At 39.5% G+C, this 16,916-nt stretch overlaps 1 protein-coding gene across 49 annotated transcripts in view; it reads right to left on the bottom strand.

Moving 5' to 3' along the window:
* The window catches only part of Afdn (afadin, adherens junction formation factor), a 128,813-nt gene that overhangs the window by 47,850 nt on the left and 64,047 nt on the right, over positions 1–16,916 (bottom strand). For 26 of the 49 annotated variants that reach the window (XM_087641273.1, XM_087641838.1, XM_087641355.1 and 23 more), the window contains 10 exons: positions 16,522–16,616; positions 15,534–15,796; positions 13,311–13,380; positions 10,463–10,581; positions 6,500–6,561; positions 6,198–6,403; positions 3,631–3,776; positions 3,241–3,335; positions 1,609–1,874; positions 158–301 (listed from right to left, as the gene is read on the bottom strand). In XM_087641273.1, coding sequence (XP_087497399.1) covers positions 158–301; positions 1,609–1,874; positions 3,241–3,335; positions 3,631–3,776; positions 6,198–6,403; positions 6,500–6,561; positions 10,463–10,581; positions 13,311–13,380; positions 15,534–15,796; positions 16,522–16,616 — 1,466 coding nt within the window. 49 annotated transcript variants of the gene reach the window in all.

Raw genomic sequence — 16,916 nt, 5'->3', positions numbered from 1 at the left:
CTAAAGTTTCAAAGTAAAATGACCTCATGAGATAGTTCCTTCCAGGTAAGTTAACTACTGACACATTAGAGAGCATTCTTTCCTTTTTTCCCACCCTCATCCCAAGTCTCCTGAGCAGACATACCCACACTTTGTGGTACAATACATACTCACATACCGTAGGAATAAAAGGCTCATCAGGTGCACAGTGGTAATTCTGTAAGAGGGCTTGAAGCTGCAGAGAATTTAACTTAAAGCATGTGCTGTTTATATTTGGAATGTCATCAGGTACATACTTATCCATTGTAAGCAACGTAGTAGCCTATTTAAAAGAACAAATACCATGCAGTAATATAGTTAAACTTTTTTTTTCTTTGAAACACATTCTTTGAAAAGCTGAGAGTGTAGTTTGTAAAAGACCTCACACTCAGTTATCATGTGTGAAGTCCTAGGTTCAAATCCCCAGCACCACAAAACAAAAAGTAAAATCCATTTGTAACTACTGTAAAGCCAGAAACTTTCTAACTGGGTTTCGAAACACAAGATGCTTTTTAAAAGGCATTAACATTTAGCTACATATGGTAAACTACAAGCATACTTTTGTAGCTTTTAAACAGACTGTTGGGTTTTATTTTAGTTTTTATGTTTTTCATATAATTTGATACAATTACCAATGTTTATACAGTCTTTTAAACAGTCTCTTTGAAATTTTATACCGCAATCCAGATGATTATAAGAATCTGGTAGTTTTGATAATATGAATTTTTGTTAAAAGTTGAGAGCTAACCAGATTCTTGCGTTACTAAATATCTTTAGAGGAGATGAAGGCATAAAAACAAAAGTTAATAAATACATTTAAAATAAATGTTTTAAATTGTTGTAAGTTTTGAGGCTGCATATAACTCATGTCCTTAATTTTAAACACCAGTTCCTAGATGTTGATATCTAAAGCTTTCCCTGAGAGCTGTTAAAATAGTAGCATCTAAAGAGTTAACCTCTGCCCATTTTAAAATCATCATTTTATCCTTCAGTAACACCTATTTTGCTGCTCTCATAAAAAAGAACATGTCAGTAACATTTCTGTCCTACTGTCTACACACCTTGTAATAGAATGAACCATGTCCTTGAGATTCTAATGCTGGAGGCCAGAATACTACGGAGGAGTGGCCTTGGGCATACAAGTGGTTTAAAGGAGGCCAGTTTACTGATGCCCTGTACAAACCAGACACTTGGACAGACATGTACCCAAGAATGCCACATTAAGTCTGTGGCAAAGACTGGCCAAAGAATGCCTAAGTTGGGTGTAAACCCCCAGGGGCTGGAAAAACCAATTTATATTCAAGTCCCTCTGAGGCCAGCACCTTGATATTAACCTCTGGTTCCCAGAAGAGGGAGATAATAAACCTCTGCTGAGACATTTAGTTTTAGCTGGCTTGTTACAGCAGCCCAGAGGCTACCTACCACAGAGCTATTTGACTGTATGCATATGAAAACAAAAGCAAAAACAAAAACACTGGGGCTCTATCACCCCAAGTTCTCACTCATCATATGAATCTAAAATTTATCACAAAATGTACTGGCAGGGAAGAGGGAGAAGCAAAGAGGATGGGGTACAAAAATTGTACACACCTGCACGATCCTGCTCAAGTGACAGTCAGCTGCCAACTCTAGTCCCTGCTTCTCTGCCCAAGCTTCAATATGCCCCAGCTGCTGGCGGATAATTGCGCCCCAGTAGTGGGAACACAGGCCTGAATCTGGGTCAGTCACCAGTCTGTTGAATAGCCACATATTGATGAAGTGGAAAAGCTGAGAGAACAGCTGGATGGTCAAGGCGGCATTGACTCTGCAGCGCCGCAACAAGGACATGGCTCCTGTGAGCGTATGCAGCACATCATCTGTTCAGGACATGAAACAAAATGTCAGGGGCCACATATCACTGCAGAACCTTCTGAGTCACACCAACTTTAAACAAAGGTAATTATAGCAATTAACAAAGGTGCCAAGCCAGCTACAAATACCAAATTCAAAGAGAAAGCAGGGGTGTGGACTCAAACACATTCAGTTACTAACCACTATTCAGATAAATTTACCTAAAAGAGTTTTAAGGAAGTATTACCAAGATAGCAAAGCAAAAGTGAAAATTACTCATAAGTCTGACAGACAGACAGCTCCTTGGAAGTCATCTCAAAGATACAATAAGGCACTCATCTAAGAAACAACTCTGGGGCTGGAAGGGCAGTTTCACAGCTAAGAGCATTTGCTGCAGCATGGCAGCACTGCTCTTCCGCAAGACCTGAATTTGTCTCCTAGCTGCTTATACTCCAACTCTATGGACTATGATGTCCTCTTCTGGCCTTCTTGGGTGCCCACAGCATATACTCACACAAATACATAATATAAGTAAAAATAAATCTTAAAAAAAGAAAGACATTCCTTACAATATACTGAACATAGATAAACTTAGGGCTGGAGAGGTAGCTTGGAAACTGCTGCACTTGCACCGATATGGCGTAAGAACCATCTCTATATAACTCTATTTCCAGGAAATCCCATGACCTTTTATGGCCTTTGATGGATACTAGATACACACATACAAGTAATCAAAACTCTAAAATAAAGGCCCTTAGGAGAGTGGCGCAGCTGAAGCTTGATGGGCCTATAACCCAAAGAGAGGTCAGTGGCACCAAGAGATTAATAAAACTAGGAAATAGAGAAATGGTTCAGTGATTAAGAACACTGGCTGCTCTTTCAAAAGGCCCAAGTTCAATTCCCAGCACCCACATGGTGGTTCACAACAGTCTTTAATTCCAGTCCCATGCAATCTGACACCTTCTTCTGGCTTCTCTGCTCATACATGATACACACACACACACACACACACACACACACACACACACATACACACATACATATATACACACATACATATATACACACACACACACACACACACACACACACACACACACAAATATGCAGTCAGAACACACATACATTTAAAATAAAAGTAAAGACTTAAAAATAGGGCTGGAGAGATGGCTTAGTGGTTAAGAGCACCGACCTCTCTTCCAGAGGACCTAAGTTCAAATTCCAGCAACCACATGATATCTCACAACCATCTGTAATGAGATCTGATGCTGTCTTCTGGTGTGTCTGAAGACAGGTTACAGTGCACTCATACATAATAAATAAATCTTTAAAAAAAAAAAAGACAAAAATAAATCCATGTTAAATGTTAGGGGAGGCATACAAGACCCTAACCTATTTTTGGTCTCTGCAGACTGTTCTCCTCGGGATCATCCAGAAAGGCTGGCATGTAGTTATTAAGTTCTGACTGAAGGCAGTGAACCAAGTACCTGAAAATAAATAAACAATTTTAATCACCTGATCAGGTTGCACAGACAGTGTTAGATCTTTTGCCATTTGAGACAATCTGATTTAAGAATATTTTCCATTAAAAATTAACAAAAATCACACACTGGAACACTCGCAACACTGCAGTTGTTCCAGAGCTCACTGCTCTCAAGTCAACACAGTCTCCTAGGCTTCTTGGCACGTGTCTTCAATTAAGGTAAGTAAAATCTTTAACACTGGCTTTGAAAACAGAACATAAAGCATATAAATTTACTCTTTCCAGAATGTGCTTCTTACTTAAATGCCATCTGAACCAAGTGTGCTAGAACATCCTGGGCATCCAGAGTAATCCGACTAAGGTCTCGGTCCTGCTTGATGAAGTTGAGAAGCTCAGATGCATTTGCCATCCAGAAAGCAAGTGCTCCTGCAATGTTCTTCTGTTTCTGTGGACAGAAAACATTTCCATAAACAATGCAAGACATTAGAAAAATTACAAATAAACAGGGATGCTCCTGAGAAGCTGAAGATAGACCAGTACCTTCCCATCTCTACCAGGTAGTTACCACAGATACCAGATACTTGCACAGAAATTTAGGTACACGCAGAGCAATGGGAAGCAAATAACCAATGCAGTGTCTAAGGATTCAGATACACAGACATACTGGTCTAATTTGCAGAGTCAGTAGAGAAATGGAGATAGTGGGTATTAGCAAACCAAATTGTAGATTATGCATTATCTGGTAATCTGCGTAGCATACACACAGGTATCCATGGTTACCCACAGCCACCCTGATACTTGTAGTCACTGGCTTGGACACCATGCAACTCAGTATCAAGTACTGATCTATCACGTCCTCTCCCGACCACATTTGCAGGCCAGGCAACCTTAGATGAGATCCAAAGAATAGGAACCAAGGATAAATAATAGAGAAGAAACAGAACTTTTGTCATTTCATATCCATACTGAAGTGCATTAAGCAGAAATTATGAAATGCTGATAAAAGTTGCGCAGTCAAAAAGGATTTTAGTGTTGCATGTTTCAGTTGCTGAATGAGTGTTATGAACTGTTCAGTCCAGTTTTTGTAGGCTCATATTTGTAATGGAAGCAGCATGAGAAACTCAGCTAAGCCAACACAGCTAGGACCAGTTCCCAGCAGTATGTCCTACCTGATCAACCTGGTCTACTTCCTGGAGAAAAACAGACGAGGGGAAATCAAGCAGAACGAGAGAAAGAAACTTGTAAACAATCATGATAATTTAAAAAAATCAAAACACTAACATGAAGGTACGACATGAGCACAACACTTAGTTATTCCCAAAGTATCTGACACAAAGGGTTAGGTTCATGTTCTTAACATCAGCACAACAGTTTTACAGTTTATAAAGATGATGTCATAATAAAACACAAATAAACATACTGATCTCTTTGAAAAATAACACAAAGGAGGGACTTCCAAACACTTTGAAATGATACTGTGAGCTTACTATGTGAGGGGGAAAGGGTGCACTCCCCTGGATTAACTATGAGGATGAAAATGAAAACACTGAAACAATCAAAATAAAAGCTGACAATTTCTAAAGTGGTTTCATCTACACCTAAACTAAAGGGAATGATGTTTTTGGCAGTAGAATCTAAAATTTTCTACTGTGGTAATTCTTTTCCATCATCAATGAGTGATCCAATTTTACAATGAATCTACTGTGAACTTTAAAAAGCTTTTTCTAGCCAGTAGCGAAAGTTCCCACTAGCGGACAATGAGGATAAATTCTCAAAGGCAGTTTGGTGACAAAAATATCACAGTCTGAATGACGAAGGCCTCAAGTCCACACATGGCAAGAGACAAGCAATGGCTTTGAATGACATTTTATACATAAAATGATAACAGAATAATGAAGTATCCAGATAAAACAGTCTTTCCTTTCATCTATTCTTTAGCTTAAATAAGCTCATCAAAATCTTACTATGCTAATCAGTTAAATGTGAAAAAATACTCGTGGAGAACTTCTAGCTTTTAAAAATAACTCAGAAAGAAAAGCCATCTCACTTACCTTCAAATTATACTGTTAGAAATTTTTTAACTCCTTAAACCATTTAACTAAAGTATTTAACACTGCACTTTTAGTTTCTTAGCTGAATTAAGAAAACTTTTCTAAAGTCTTTAAATTTACTTATAATAACCTTATAATGAAATCTTCAAACTACCTGTAAAAATAGAAAACATCTGCACCAAGTTTATGAACTGTAGACTGGAGAGTTAAGGGAACCAAACCATCACCAGAGAATTCTTACCAGGGTGAGAGAATTCCACCTTACTGAGTTTACCCTCCAGTCATCAACCCTACAGACACACCTGTCAAGAATCCATACATGCAAATGCACCCAACACCATAGGCTCATCACAAAGAAGCAAGTGCCTCGCACTAAAACAAAAGTCTAAGAAAGTGGACAGACACTAGGGTGGGTGGGAGGGAGGATGGCTATCCTTGCTGCACTGGAGAAACACTTTCAGAGTAGAGCTGCACACATCAGAATGCAGATGACTGTACACTGTGTGAATTTCATTTCAATAATTAAAGAAAATTCAAAGAAAATTGACTACCCGATCAGCACTCTCTCACACATACTATAATTTCAGGGTATTTTTCACAATTGTTGTGTTACAACATATACAGTTTATCTTCATTTACTCTATAATTACAGAAAAGACAAGTTTTTATTTTCTTTCAACTTTAAAAGCTACTATGCATTTTTATTTAAAGAACAAAAACAAAAACAAAAGAACCCAGGTAAAACTTGTAACCAGATCACAAGAAGCTAACAAGATGGCCACCATCATCCCAGCACTTGCTGGGCTGCCACTCACCTGGATGACCCCTTCCATCATGCTCACCATCTTGTTCACAACAGCAATGGCCTTATGTGTCCGCTCTGTAGGACTGATGTCGGGCCTGTGCTGGCTGGACAATACATACCGGCATGCCATGTATAACACATATGTAGGTGACAACTTAAAATGAACTGTAGAGCTATTGGTATAGTTTATAATGGCAGATAAAAAAGAGTCTTCAGCTGTAGAAAAAGAAAAATGCACATAAAGTATGAAAGTCAACTGGAGAAAATGGAACAAGAGCTCATCCACTGACAGTAGAATCTAATATCACTCACAGCTTTCCCGGAATTCAATGCTGGCAGGCAGCATCAGTTCAGGCCCAGCAGCATCCTGAGTCCTGAAAGAAAAAACCTGACATTATTGAACCTGCCTTAAGGTGGGATCAACAGCTGATATCACCATTCCTCACTGCTATGTGCACCTCTAAGCTAGTTTGTATCACAGAGTTTCGAAGTGTGACATAACAGTACAGACTCAGCCTCCTCAGCTACCTAGTCAAACATTCAGATGAACAAACAGAAGCCTGATCCCTCGAAGTAGCTACCGTGCAGATATAACACAAGCCTGGATTATTAATGAGTGCGACATGTTAAAGACAAGGATCTAAACCACCCAGCTCAGGTAACAGTGAAAAGACACTGCTGGGAGACAGCACAGTGAGCTAGAAACTGGGCATTTCCAAATGGAAGCAAGCATGTCCTAAGAGGCAGGCAGCATTCCATCCCCACAGACACAGATTAAACACATGCTGGGAGCTGAACCAGGGTCCTCTGCAAGCAAGACAGGTGCTCTTAACTGATGAGCATGTTTTGAGCTCCTCGGGTTTTGTTTTAAATAACACAGTATTTCCTCTTTCAAAGCTCACAATAAGGCATGCTTTAAACACCACCACCAACAACAACAAAAATTGTCGTTCTATCTACTTGTCTTCCTCAAGGTCACATAAATTCCAGGTGCTTTCTACCATTTTGCCTATAAGGAACCACCAAAAACGTAAATAATTGGAAACATTTCTAAGAGCTAGCTAAGTATGGTGCTACTGTTTATCCATCTCTAGGTACTCGGGAACAAATGAAATATCAGGCTAAGGACATGTCTAGTTCTGCAACAGAGGTCTTCAGAAGATGGCTCACAGCCCAGAGCTGAGGAAAGAGAGCTCAACACCATTCTACCTCACTAACTCCTCCTCAGTTGTAAACCTGTACACATGCCTAAGTACATCCAACAAGTTGCATATACCTCATATGCTGTGACTATGGCCAGAAAACATTTGAAAGTTACGAAGTCCTTACAGAAATGTGTAAAATACACAATTATCAGTCCACTGTAGCTCTCCTTACCTTAATGGCAAACATTCCCCTCAAATACCCTTTCCTTTTGAGATACAATTAGGACCATAGTTGTTTTAAGGTAGTTTGCTACTAAATAAACAGACCAGTAACTTTGTTAATGTTTCAATATCTTTTTCACTTTAGTTCAATGTTACAGAAATAATTAGGAATAATTCTTAAAATTAGAAAACTGCTCCCCATCCCAGCATAAGCCTAGAAACATATGTTCTCCCTTTCTGCAAAATTCATTGTGAATTATAATGGCATAGTAGATTAGAAACATTAAGTTAAAGACAGACCTAAACGGAGATGGAATATCATTCCAGGCCAAGATTCCTGAAGCAGAACTACTTGCTAATGGCTTTATAGTGAGGATCCCTGTCTCTAATACTATCTCATTACACTAAGCACAGGCAGAGGTGATAAACTGCCAGATCCAAGTACACAGGATCACTGGCCCCCTCACAGCAAGTTAATACAAATGCCAAATAACATTGTTTGGAAGTAAAAAAAGATAGTTTGGGATAGATTTCTAATAATTTACAGATGACTAGCTGAACTAATTCTTTCCCAATAGCAAATAGCTCCCTTTTCCTTAGTCTCACCTCTGCCAAGCATGGAAAGATGAGGAAAAAAAAAAAAAAAAAAAAACCACAATGGATTGGAGAAGTGCTCAACACTCAAGAGACTGCTATGTACCCACACTCATGCGCGCGCGCACACACACACACAGACGCACACACATATGCACGCACATGCACACTAAACACATTATACACAAATAAATGTAAAGAAAAGAACCACATGGGCTGGAGAGATGGCTCAGTGGTTAAGAGCACCCGACTGCTCTTCTAGAGGTGCTGAGTTCAATTCCCAGCAACCACATGGTGGCTCACAACCATCTGTAAAGAGTTCTGATGCCCTCTTCTGGTGTGTCTGAAGACAGCTACAGTGTACTTATATATAATAAATAAATAAATCTTTAAAAAAAAAAGAAAAGAACCACAATGTTAACACACACTATTTATCATTTTAAAAGCAAAATTATTTCCATTAAATTATATTAGTCAAAGTTTACTCCAGTCTATAACAATTTAAGTTTAACTTAAGATTTTAAGAAAACAATATGATTTAAATTCACAATTATTTCAATAAGGATCTTATACTAAGTATCCATTTTTGAGACAGGGTCTCACCATAATACTCTGGCTGACTGGAAGTGACTATGTAGACCAGGCTAGCCTCAAACTCATAAAATCAGAGATCTGCTTGCCTCCAGGATTAAAGGTGTGCACTATCATGCCTGGCCAGCAGCTTCCAATGCTTAAATGAAATAGCTTGGATAAACTGTGTAAACTATTCATTTGGTTGTTTTAACAAGTTTAGTAAAGAGTTTATATAAACTGGAAAAAGAAAAAAAACTTGATTTAAGAAAAATCATTCCCATCACTCTAAAGGATGCTTATACTTGCCTAAACTTCTAAGTTTAAGCCTAAAATGACTCCTATTTTAAGGTACACCATTTAAATTAAGCATTGCTAATTTCACCATTGTCAATGTGAAAACTGTAGTAAGAATTAGAAGGTTTATGTTTCCATTTAATATCAACAAACAACATAGTTATAAACATAGTAAAACAACATAGTAGTATTTGCAAAACACACTAGGCTTACCTTGCAAAATATTGTCAATAAGTGTTCTTATAAGGAATAATTCATAATTAGCCATGGCTACTTTGATATAGCAAGAGTGTATTTACTTGCTTACATGTTCCGTCTCTCCTTTTCCCACTTAAGATTCGCAGTCACACCTCTCCATCACCATATCTTAGATGTATGGTTGTGCTCATTACAATACCAACTCATGCTGGGCGTGGAAACATTAATTCCCAGCACTTCAGAGGTGGAGGCAGGAGGATCTCTTTGAGTCCAATGCCAGCCTCATAATGAGGACCAAGGACAGCCAGGGTTATATACTGAAGCCCATCTCAAACAAACAACAACAACAAAAGCAACTCCACTCCACTATGAGGGACAACATATTTACTCTACTCCACCCAATACAAGTGCAAACAGGGAAAGAGTACTACATGTATACCACCTAATAATCACACAGCCAAAAAATTCTTACATAAACAGCCAAAAGCACACAATAAAAGTACCCTGATATTTGCTGATAACTACATATTTCATTTCTGGACTGAAGTTATTAATAATCTTGTGCACAGCACCCTCTGCTGGGCGACAGTAAAGTAATAAAGGATGTCTTAGGTTGACAGTCAACTCTAACCCTAGGCATATCCCCTGCTTCTGCCAACCATCTGTTCTGGATCTCGGACAAGAACACAAAGAATGTCTCCTTCAAAACACTGACACAGGTTAGTGTCTTCAGATCCTGCCAACAACAACACATTCACTCAGCACCTGACTACTATGGTGTCACTAACAGTGAGCATGTGGGACACGGCCTGCTATAGCACTTAAAACAACTTCGGAGATTACCAGATATGGAATCCTGATTTATTAAGGTAACATACTAGAAAGTATAAAAGACTACAGAAAGCAAAGGAGCCCTGTGTTACAAGAAATGAAGCAACAATATAAGAAAACCAATTCACCCTCTACTTGCCTCAACAGAGAGACATATCACGGGGTCTGCACAGGGAAAATGTTTCTCCAAAATCATTTGTGTCTTTACATCTCTACAAATGAACACAATCTATAAAACTGATGGCATACTATAAAGACATCCTTCCTCTCTGTGTGTATAAAGCAGCCAACGTAAAGGAGCAGTGTAACCCAACATGCCTGTGTCAGCATGCCTACACTGTGGCAAGTAAGGAATGCACCTACTAAACATTCATTTTTCCCAACTGCTCTCTTCTCTCGGCTAGTCAACATGAGTTACCTGCTTTCTCTTCGCCGGTAGTCCTGCTCCTGGTCCAGTCGGATCATTGGCTTCACCATCCCTCGCTCAGCTGTGCTAGAGGCAGAGGACACCCTGTCACTGTCCAATCTAGTAGTGCTCTGTGACAAGGGAAGCCAGAGTGTGTTAGAACGCTCACACCCCAGCCGTCAGCTTTACACTTAGCACTCCAGGCAGTAATCTGATGTGCAGTTGCTACACAGGTCAGGTAAGGACACAGACCAGATAGTAACTCAGAGACACGCAGGACATGCTGCCCAAGGTCCTGCCCAGAAGCTCACAGCACTGAACACAACAGCATGAAAAACACTACCATGTTGATTTTCAAAGGGCAAGGAATAAACTTTATCAACAAAATATAAAGACAAAATGATTTTCAGAGATTAGTCATTTTACTTCCCAAAGTTACATTCACAAAATCAAATTAGCCAACAAATGGCACAACTTTTAGGTTTTAAAACTTTCTAAAAATAAGCTTATATATGGTGAGCAATGGAAAAGTAAATTAGGACATTTTTATGTGTTTATCCACTAAAGAATTGTTCTTAAGTGACTTATGAAAACAAAACTTGCTCACAACCTAATAATACATTGACAGACAAAGCCTAATGGAGTTGAAACGTGTGAGTGCATACAAAGGCACAGGCACACATCTCCCTATGACACAAGCACTGTGGAAAGGGTCCACAATGCTGAAAAGGCTCATCTATATCCTATGGATAACAGATCTCCATTCTCCCTCTGTATACCAAGTCTTCTGTGTTGAGTATACATTGTGATGAGCAAAGTTCTGCTTGACCTCTCAAGTCTTTACTCGATTTCTGTTGCAGCATGGCACTACTCAAAGCAATAGAGGCATGAGTAATTGAAGAAGAAGGGTCTAGAGCTCAGACCACATCATCAATTAGCAAGCAAAGAGAGCAGCAGCATTAATAGTTATATAAAAGTCTTACATGGAATAGTATGACTAGATGATGCCCAAGAACAACCCATCAGGAGGGTGGGCTAAAACAAAAAGGGGCCAATCATATGAAAACAAAGAATGAGACCAAGCACAAGGTAAAAAGAGCTTCAGAGAACCAAGCGGAACGCCCAGGAAGAGTGTAAATGAGGAGAGCAGACACAACTTACAACATTCCCAGAGACGTGGAAACCACAGTAGTAACAGCTGTCTGTGAGTTCAGAAGATTCGGGTAGCTTTGACAGCAGAGCCAACAGAACCAATAGCATGTCTCTAAAATTTGAGAGCAACGACAACCAGCAAGGGTTGACCAGGAGCACGAGGGAGGAGCTGTGGCTCACAAAACTGCTATGAGCAAGGCAGAGGCATCCAGACATTTTACAGCCAGAAACCAGGACACAACAGTCCTCATGTAGGAGTTGTGCAAAAGTAAGAAGTCAAAGTCAGCTTCCGTGGGGCAAAGCCATGGTTGGTGGTATAACTTACTAAAACAAAGACGATGAGTAAGAATTAAGTTTAAGAACAAAAAACAAAAGCCACGCTTGATTTGCTATGTTAAACTTGAAGTTCCCATCAAACATTATAGCATAAAAATGATACAGGAAATCAGTCAAGCCTCTGAGGATGTCAGTTTCAAGAGACCAGGGTCAATGGCATACATTAGGGATCATAGATAACAACAAATGGTGTAATCATAGGCAACATGGCAAGGTCTCCAGGGACCATGCATAAATACAAGAGACAGAGCCCTGGAGCTGACAGCTTAGCTCTCCAATTTTCAGAAATTAAGTATATCTGAGAAAGGAGTACCAAAAATCCACCTAGAAAGAGCCACCAAGCCATGACTCGGAGATAAAGACAGAGTTACCCTGGAAGTAGAAAGATAGGTCTCAAATAGTGGTTATTTTTGTACTTTTATAACAAGAACACAGAAAACAAAGGAATCTGGTGGATGCCACAAACCTAGAATATACAAACAGCCACCTCAGACCATGTCTTCAAGAAATTATGCTGAGAACCAGAGTAGCAGAATGGGGTCAGCAACTGGAGGAATACAATAGGCTAAATCAAGAGATCCTGTGCCTTTTTGACACTGATGAGAATGTTCCAAACTTAATTGCATTATGGTCTCAAAAAAACAAGAAAGCTGCTCAAGGAGACTTCTTCCCTTTAAATCTTGCTTCAATCAATAAAAGGCAGAAAAAATGGTGCTATGCCAGCCCTGAGCCTAACCCATGAAAATGCCTGTGAATTCAAGGTCCTACAGAGCACTACTCAACTACAGAGAGGCAGGGTGGATAGTCCCACAGTGTGTCCTCTGATTCACCTGCTAGTTCACTACACTCACATGAGGGCCCAATAACAAGACCAGTAAACCAACTGCCCTAGTAAACTCAAGCCAATTTGTCAGTAAATGAAGGGGCTGCTGTTTTAGCTCAACAAGTTTTGCAGTGACTGCAACCCAAGAATAGATCACCAAAATGAAGAGAGAAATGACTTGTCTATACGAGAGCAAAGGATGACTGTGGGAGGTGAGTGCCCAGTGGAGATTTGGGTTTACACCCAGTGAATAAAGTAGCAAAAGCCCATTATCCTCAGCATGATCTGGTCACAGAGGTTAGCTGCACACCGAGCACAGGCAATGCACATACTCCAAGTGAAAGAGAAAGCACTAGATTCTGACCTCAGGACAAAAGGAAGAGCTAGCTACCTTCCATTCATGCATCACTGTGTGAACAGATAGAGCAGAGTGGGATGCAGCAGAGAGCAGTCACTGTGAAGTCGTCTTTATAAAGGAGGCTCTGATCTTGACTGTCCTATAACATCGAACCCACAGGGTGTTCAGGTCATGAGTCTGTAAATACTTACCCTGCTTGCCGGCAATGCTGTCCCACTGTGGATATCTCCTCCCAATTCAAAGGTTGTCTCTTGAACGGCTCTATTGAAATGAAAAAGAAACGAAAATTAAATTTCAACTGGCAAGATAGTACTTGTAATACAGCAAGAACAGAGGAGTATTCCAATATTCAAGTATCACTAATAAATTCATTTACTTTGGCATACAGCTTTTAAAAAGTAACAGTAAATATGTGAACTTTTCTTATTAGGAGATACATCAAAAACTCTTATGGTCCTATTTTTAAAACTATATGTTAATAACAAAAACAAAATATTGTGACTAGAGAGATGGCTCTAAGGTTAAGAGCATCTGCTGAGTTGGGTTTCCAGCACCCACATGGTAGATCACAACAATCTGTAACTATAGTTTCAGGGGATCTAATACAGTCTTCTGGCTTCTGTGTGCATCAAGCACACACATGCTGTACATGTGCATAGGCAAAACACTTACACATAAAATAATAATAAAATTTAAATAATACAAACAAAAATCACATTTTCAATAGGAACAGAGATAACGCAAGCAACAAGATATTCTTTGGCACAAACAGAGTAAATACAACACCCTGTTCCCAACCTAAGGGGAGAAGGAGCCTAAAGTCCCTATAAACCACCAAGAGCAATTTCTGGATTGTTCGAACATCTAAGAACTGCATCATAGTTTAATTTGAAAACTTAAGGATGGAGAAATTCAAGCCATTTTTTATTAAAAATTCCTCTATACAATTCTCTAAGAAAATAAAATATATCGTTATTTAAAGCAGTACCACACTCTGAAGAGTAACTTCTAAGAGGTTAAAGCATTTTTACTAACAGCTAAATAATCACTCACTTTCTGCATGTAACTGTCTGTAAGATATCAGTTTGGGGTGTGAGGGCTATGTGATAATACACTGATTTGTAAATTATTTACCTATCTAGTCATTATCCATCAAGCATCTACGTTATTATCGTGTTCTGAATCCTAGGAAAGGTATGATTCTTATAGCCAAAGGTTATAACATGATAGCATCTAAGTCAGTATAAAGTCACTCTGGACTTGGGCTAGATTCCTGCCTACATTGGTACACATACCCAAGAACACACATTACAAAAATTATTAATAAATAAACAAACAATTAGAGGTGAAAAGCTGGTCCAAAGTGTCCTATCTGTGAAGGTGCCCAGTGGTCTGTGAAGTAGGTGGACCTCTGTGAATCTGAAGACAGCCTGAGCTACACAGTTGAGTTCCAGGCCAGGGCCGTGCCAAATGGGTGCATAGGTTGGTTTATTTGTATACTCTTTGGCAGAAAGTTACACTTCTGTGAACTTAGAAGCTTATTCTAAATACCATGAGGAGTTATGGCACCTACTTTCCAAAATATACTTTATTAAACTATAAAATAGATAACAACATAGCTAAGCAGTATATATTTTCAAAATTATCACTAAAGGAAAAGTCACTCTTTAAAAGAAAACTCATTAGTAGACCACACTGCAAGACCTCAGGGAAACACTAGGTGGAGCTAAAATGCTCTGAATTCCTAACCAGATCCCCTAGCATTACCATAGCTTTCAGGGAGAATATGGGTGATAGCCCACAAAAGAACCATCATCTTTACCAGTAAGTAACTTTACCAGTGAGTAACCTTACCAGTAAATGACTTTAAAACCAACTTCAAGATAGAGTCAGAATCTACTTTTTTGCTCCAAAGCTCAGCCAAACTTGTGATAAACTCCCATTGCATAGAATACTTTTCATCTTTAAAGATTATTTTAAATGGGTGAGTGTTTTATCTGCGTGTATATATGTGCAACATGTGTGTGTATAATGCCCACATCAGGACTCCCTAGAACTGGCATTACAGACAGATAGGAACTGCCTGATTCAGGCGCTGAGAGCCAAACTGGGTTCCTCTCTAAGATCAGCAATTGATTTTAAGCACTAAGCCTCTCTTCACTTTGATCTTTTAAAACTGAAAATTTAACGATGGGAAAAATGGCAGTCTGACAATCTGAGTTTGATCCACAGGACCCACAAGCAGGAGAACCTACTCCTGTGAGATGTCTTCTCAACTCCAGAAAAAGAACAAACAGATACACAGAAATTTTAAAACTAATGTAATAAACTGTAAATAAAGATATTTACATCTACTTGAGATTACTTTATAGTCAAAACACTCTAAAATCCTTAAGGTGATCTATCACATTCACCCAGGTTTATGTCTTGGGCCCTTGACCATCAGGCCTCCATCCACAGATCTCTTGGAAAGAACGTGGTCCTGGATGGGGTCCACAAATTTAAACACATGCGAGGTGCCAAACTGCAGTCTCATGCCACTCTGTAGCATTGTGGTCTCTGAGATGCGCTGACCATCCACATAGGTCTCTGCATCCATACTTCTGGGTGTCACAGTGACCACTCCATCCATGTTGGTGAGATCACAGTGATGGGGCTGAATTCCAGGACCAAACAGCTATGAAGGGAAGGAACAGAGAGTTCTATCATGAAGCACACAGTATTTAAGAGTTTGGTTATGATGAATGCAGTCTAAGAAGCCCTCCATTCTCTGTTTTTTTTGTTTGTTTGTTTGTTTGTTTTGTTTTTTTTTTCAGAGCTGGGGACCGAACCCAGGGCCTTGCGTTTGCTAGGCAAGCGCTCTACCACTGAGCTAAATCCCCAACCCTCCATACTCTGTTTTAAGTGGATTTCTCTCTAATAGTGTAACACCATGTCAGGACAGCTGGATGCTGTTAACATCTAAAGACCGTTGTCATGCACATTGTAACTCTGTTTTACTAATCAGATAATGGCCTGGGAAAGCAGTTCAGTCCTTGGCAATTTGTATGAGGTCCCAAGTTCCAAACACACACACACACACACACACACACACACACACACACACACACACACACACACACACACACACACACACACAGGTAGCAACATTCCCATTGTTTCTCTACCATCCTGAAACAGACCTATAAGCTGTTAGTCCATGTGTGTGTAGATATAAACAAGCCATGTTCTCTCTACATTAAATCAGAGAAAAGTGAGTCAGAGGATGAGTGACACATTCAAATACAATTCTGTCTGTCACCTTCATTCATTCCCTTGCAGCTGGTTCCTGGGTGAGTGCTTACTAATTATTGACAGGAGGAACTACCATAAAAGGTTTAGGCGGCAGGCATGATCAAGTACCTGAATAGAATTGTCATCGAACTTCTCTGTCCCAACTTCAGTCACACTTAACTGAAGGCGGTATAACTTTGGCTTGTCTCTGGAGTCAGAGCCATCTGCAAGAGGGAAGAGAAGGCACAGAGCTGTTTGTTTCAAGCACAAGAACATCAGACTTGACAAATGAGTTTATCTTACTAAGGATAGGCACAGTTTTACTTCTCAGGATTTCTTTCCTTGGAGTTGATGTTCCAATAAAACTTAACCAGACACAGAAGCCAAGTAGCTTCTGCTCGAATAGAATGTATAGTGTCACTGGTTCTAACACTTTCTGATTATGAGTTTTCCTGCATGCTCCCCTAATATCCCCTTACTGACTCTGAAGATGGACTGAGAATATAGAGTAAGACCACATAAGC

Source organism: Rattus norvegicus, chromosome 1 (genome assembly GCF_021556685.1).
Source record: "Rattus norvegicus strain SHRSP/BbbUtx chromosome 1, alternate assembly SHRSP_T2T, whole genome shotgun sequence".
In the NCBI taxonomy this organism is placed as follows: Eukaryota; Metazoa; Chordata; class Mammalia; order Rodentia; family Muridae; genus Rattus; species Rattus norvegicus.
This window is presented reverse-complemented; position numbering and strand designations above follow the sequence as displayed.